The sequence below is a fragment of the Malaclemys terrapin genome, chromosome 4, assembly GCF_027887155.1.
Source record: "Malaclemys terrapin pileata isolate rMalTer1 chromosome 4, rMalTer1.hap1, whole genome shotgun sequence".
NCBI lineage: Eukaryota > Metazoa > Chordata > Testudines > Emydidae > Malaclemys > Malaclemys terrapin.
Genome location: NC_071508.1, coordinates 28,763,275 through 28,768,153, shown reverse-complemented (window position 1 = coordinate 28,768,153; position 4,879 = coordinate 28,763,275). Strand labels below are relative to the sequence as shown.

At 52.6% G+C, this 4,879-nt stretch overlaps 1 protein-coding gene across 1 annotated transcript; it reads right to left on the bottom strand.

The window, feature by feature from the left end:
- Nucleotides 1-309: 309 nt before the first annotated feature.
- TMEM167B (transmembrane protein 167B) lies at nucleotides 310-2,439 on the bottom strand. The gene is made up of 3 exons (XM_054025811.1): nucleotides 2,315-2,439; nucleotides 1,927-2,058; nucleotides 310-1,643 (listed from the first exon to the last, which is right to left on the bottom strand). The coding sequence occupies exons 1-3, from the start codon at nucleotides 2,322-2,324 to the stop codon at nucleotides 1,561-1,563; spliced, it is 225 nt and encodes a 74-aa protein (XP_053881786.1). The 5' UTR covers nucleotides 2,325-2,439; the 3' UTR covers nucleotides 310-1,560.
- Nucleotides 2,440-4,879: the final 2,440 nt, after the last annotated feature.

The window sequence follows — 4,879 nt, the reverse complement described above, 5'->3', positions numbered from 1 at the left end:
GGAACGAGAAACTAAACAGATAGATAACAGTTTGCGACACCAAATCCCTGAGCTGCTCTCCAAGCTCTTGGTAGCACATGGTTAACCAGCCCCATTCACATCCCTGCCAACCCTACTGAAACAAGCACACAAATAAGGTAGCACATAAAAAACTCCATATTCTACTGAGACCAGATCCAAAGCCAACACAAACCAATGGAAAGATTCCCATTGACTCCAATGGGTGCTGGCTCCTAGAAAGGCAAAGTGAGGCTGGGAAGGGAATACCTCAGCCTTCCCAAATGAAAGTGGACAAGTCAGTAGGGAAAAGACATTTTATAGGCAAGTTTTTTATTCAGGATTTTATAAACAATGGAGAATTTTAAAAAACTAAGCTACAAAAAAGTAGTTGAGTGATCCCTTCACTGCAACTACTGTAGGGGATTGATTCCTACATTTCAATCTGGGTGTGTAGAAGCTGGAGAGAACAGCTCAAGAGAGGTGGAAAACAAATTGAGAAGACAGGCCCATTAGAGATGGAAATAAAATGCAGAACAACATCAGTACAGGAGGCATTTGTCTTTAACAATCTATACACTTTCCAAATATACAAGTTGTGATGTTAAAATGTGGCTTAAACATTATCTTTACTATTAAGTTTAGTTACATAGTGTTCCCATCCCTCCCCACCTACTCCCTCCTTAGTATAAACATCAAGGCTTGTGTCGGCTTCTAAACCACTTTCATCCATGACATCGTTCAAGGACGAGGATGATTTGTACAGTATGTCAGGGTCCCAGACAGCAAGCACTCTATCTTGTGCTACGTTTACACCAATGACACACTGCTATCACTGAACAGTGATTTGCTGCCCACTGCAATCCAGATCTACTTTCTGCTTGAAAAACCTTCTTACATGAATACAGAAGGTAGAATACAGAACCACGTTAGATGGGTTTCACTTTGTTACCTATTGAGAAGTTTCAGTTGAGGTCTGTGCCTTTAGGATATCATCTCCCTAGTCTTAGGCCCCAAAACACGTAGCTCTAACACAAGAGTTTCATTACGGTCAACTTATCTCCCTCCCCTGCTGTTCTTACTACACTTATTGGGACTTAAAGAAAGTATCTCTAAAATAGCTTAAATGCAACCTGTTCCCATCTATGTTCTGCCAAACTGAAAATTGTATCCATTTTGGTAGGCCCAAGCAATTAATCGTGAAACAACACGAGGTTTTCCTTAAGCAGACTGTATAATGTTATAGGAAAGAGGATTTGATCTGTATACATCCATACATTAAGTGATCTTTACTGATTACTTTATAAAGGGATAGGAAGATAAAAGAACATCTTCTCACTTTGCTGAAAGCACAGAGAACTTGGAGCCGTTGTGAAGAGCAGAGGATCACTCTCTTGGTTTGGAAAAGGCTTGGTAATGGGGGCATTTCCTCTTGGCATCGCCAAACTGGGCTCTGTCCATTCCTTTAAAGAGATTAAATATTGACCTCTCTCTCCGCCTCAGGTAAGTCCTCATTTTCAGCAGCTTCTCCCAAACAGATTTGTGTGTCTGAAGCCTTGAGATTCATTTTATGAACAGAACATAAAAAGCCATCACAATGCAGGATATAGCCACTGCTGCATGAAGTCTGGTGCCAATCACTGCAGCTGAAAGATAAAATGAAGATAGGTAGCATCTCCAGCACACGTCTCAGGATGACACTCACTAAGGCTCGTAACACCTACATGTAGGTAACTGTCAGACCCATTTTACTGATGGTTTAGTGACGGAAACGTTAAGCAGCTGCCTTCCCCCAAGAAGAAAGTTACCGTGAATGAGAAGCAAACCCAGGAGCAGGCCCCAGGTATCTTGGCTCCCATGCCTCGCTCTCGCCTGCCCAGGGGTTTCCCAGAGCAGGTAGCGCCCCCGCCGGCCCAGCCGCCGCCTTACCTTTGTAGAACACGCCCCAGACCCCGCGCTTCTCCGAGAGCAGCCAGGCCTTGAGCCGCGGCACCTTCCGGAAGTAGGCGCAGGTGCAGACGAAGAGCAGCCCGAACACCAGCACCCCGTCCAGCGAGTAGGCTGCAAGGCAAGGGGAGCAGCGCGTCACCGGCTGTAGCGGGCCCGGCCGGCGCGGGCTTTCCCCCCCACCCGGCCGGCCCGGGTCATTCCTTCTCTCGCCCCCCCCCCGCTCCCCGGGTCATTCCCCCGGCTGGCTCCGGAGGCCCGGCCAGGCGGCCACTGTGCAGCGCCGCCGGGCCCGAGGGTCCCCTTCCTCCCCGCGGAACCCAGGCGTCCGAGCACGGGCAGGACACACCGGGCTACGCCCGCCGCTCACCGTTGGTCATGGCGACACCGCGGGGGGGGAGGGGCGGCCGCTTTGGAGTTCCGAGCGGCTCCCGTCACCGCATCTCACAAACCGGGACGACCCGATCCACTCTGCGCATGCGCCACGACCGGCCGCCCACAGCCAACGCGACAGCCGGAACCGCCAGGCAGAGCCAGCGGAGCGCAGAAAGCGCAGGTCAGGCGCAGCCAGTCGAAGGCCAAGCGGCTAGGAGACACCAATCAACCGATTTAGCGCGATTAGGCCTCCTCAATCGAGTACCAATAAGCGACGCCATTTTTTTTTTTTTTTTTTGTAAATTTAATGGTTATTGTCCTGGAGTCTCAAGGAATTAAAGACGAATCTTTAATGAAAGGTTATGTCATGGGATGAAACCAACCAGAATTGGTAACCCTAGGCACAGAGTGGGAGGGTAAACTGGGGCACAGCAAGGGGAAGGGACTGACCATAAGTCACCCTGTAGTAGGGTGACTGGGTGTCTGTTTTTTGACCGGAACACCTGCTGGTGGGTCCAGTCAGTACCGCCAACCGGGCCGTTAAAAGTCCGGTTGGTGGTTCTGCGGCACTAAGGCAAGCTAGTCCCAACCTATCCTGGCTCTGCGCTGTGCCCTGGAAGCGGCCAGCAGGTCCGGCTCCTAGGCAGGTGGGCCACGGGGCTCCGTGCGCTGCCCCTGCCCTGAGCACTGGCTCTGCACTCTCATTGGCCGGTTCCCAGCCATTGGGAGCTGGGGGGGCAGTGCCTGCGGGCAAGAATGGCGCGTGGAGCCGCCTGTGGTCCCCCGCCTAGGATCCGAACTTGCTGGCTGCTTCCGGGGCGTGCGCAACATGGTGCCAGGACAGGCAGGCAGCCTGCCTTAGCTCCCTGGCTGTGCCGCTGGCTGGGAGCCACCCAAGGCAAGTCCACGGCCCAACCCCCTGGCCCAGCCCTGACCCCCTCAACCTGGAGCACCCTCCTGCACTTCAAACCCCTCATCCCACGGTTTGAAGGACCATGTGCTGTGGCTGGCAGTTGGAAGCTGTGAGCTTCAAAGGAAGGTTTGAAAGCTAGAAGCCTCTGGTAAGTGGCTGAGCCTTCATACAGGCCAGGGCTTTATAAAGCAGCGCACAAGCGACCAGGGGCTGCTAACAGGGAGTTTCGCAAGGGAGTTTGGAAGGAGGCGAGGGTCCCTTGCCGGTTCCATCTGTTTTCTTTCTCTGGATTCCCCTTAATGCCTATAAACCAATTACATCCAAAACTTCTTGCTTAAACAACCCTTTCAGCTGACAGGAGGCTGCAGACGGGAGTTTGACAGAGGGAGGCTTACGATGGTTAGGAAGACCCGCAACACCTGTGCCAGCACTGCTTCTGTCTCCTCCACCTGTGCCTGTAGCCAGACAGAGCGCCTGAGGATGGATGCCTCTACCCAGATCCTGGTGTGGTTTTGCAGAGACTGTAACTTGCAATTTCCACTTACTGATATCCAGGCTGGGGGGACCATTCAATGTGAGAGGTGCCTGCTGGTGGAATCTCTCAGGCAGCAGGTGGGAGAGCTACAGGAGGAGGTGGCTAGGTTGAGGAGCATCCGAATCCACGAGCAATTCCTCGACAGTGTCCATTTGGAGACAGCTGAGGTAGCTGTCCCAGTACACAGGACTGCTGATACACCACTGGTGGAGGAGAAGGCTCAGGGTGGACACTGGCAGCTGGTTACTTCTGGCAGCAGGCAGTGCTCCACCCCTGCTCCGAACCCTCCTGCCGTGGTTATAGGTAACCGTTATGCTCTTCTTGATACAGGAAAGAAGGAATCACTCCCTACAGTAAAGGAGGAGAAGCCTCGTACCCCTAAGGCTGGGAGGTCTGCTGCCACCACTGCAAATAGGAAATGTAGGGTAGTGGTGGTCGGAGACTCTCTGCTGAGGGGGACGGAGGTGCCCATCTGTCGCCCTGACATTTCATCTCGGGAGGTATGCTGCCTGCCGGGGGCCCGTATCCGAGACGTTACGGAGGCATTGTCGAGGATTATCCAGCCCTCTGACTACTACCCCATGCTACTCATCCATGTGGGCACAAATAATACTGCGCGGTGTGACACTGAGCAGATCAAGAGTGACTACAGGGCTCTGGGAGTACGGGTGAAGGAGTTTGGAGCGCAGGTGGTATTCTCTTCAATTCTTCCTGTCAAAGGTAGGGGCCCGGGCAGAGACAGATGCATCATAGAGGTGAATGCCTGGCTGCGAAGATGGTGTCGCCAGGAGGGCTTTGGCTTCCTAGACCACGGGATGCTATTCGAGGAAGGACTGCTAGGCAGAGATGGCGTTCACCTTTCGAGGAGAGGAAAGACCCTATTCGGACACAGACTGGCTAACCTAGTGAGGAGGGCTTTAAACTAGGTTCGACGGGGACAGGTGAGCAAAGCCCACAGGTAAGTGGGGAACATGGAGACCGGGGAGATGGGTCGGAAACGAGAGGGAGTGTGGGCTATATTGGCAGAGAGAAAGGAGGGTCAGGACAAAACTGGGAGGAAAGATCAAACCAGTATCTTAGATGCCTATATACAAATGCGAGAAGTATGGGGA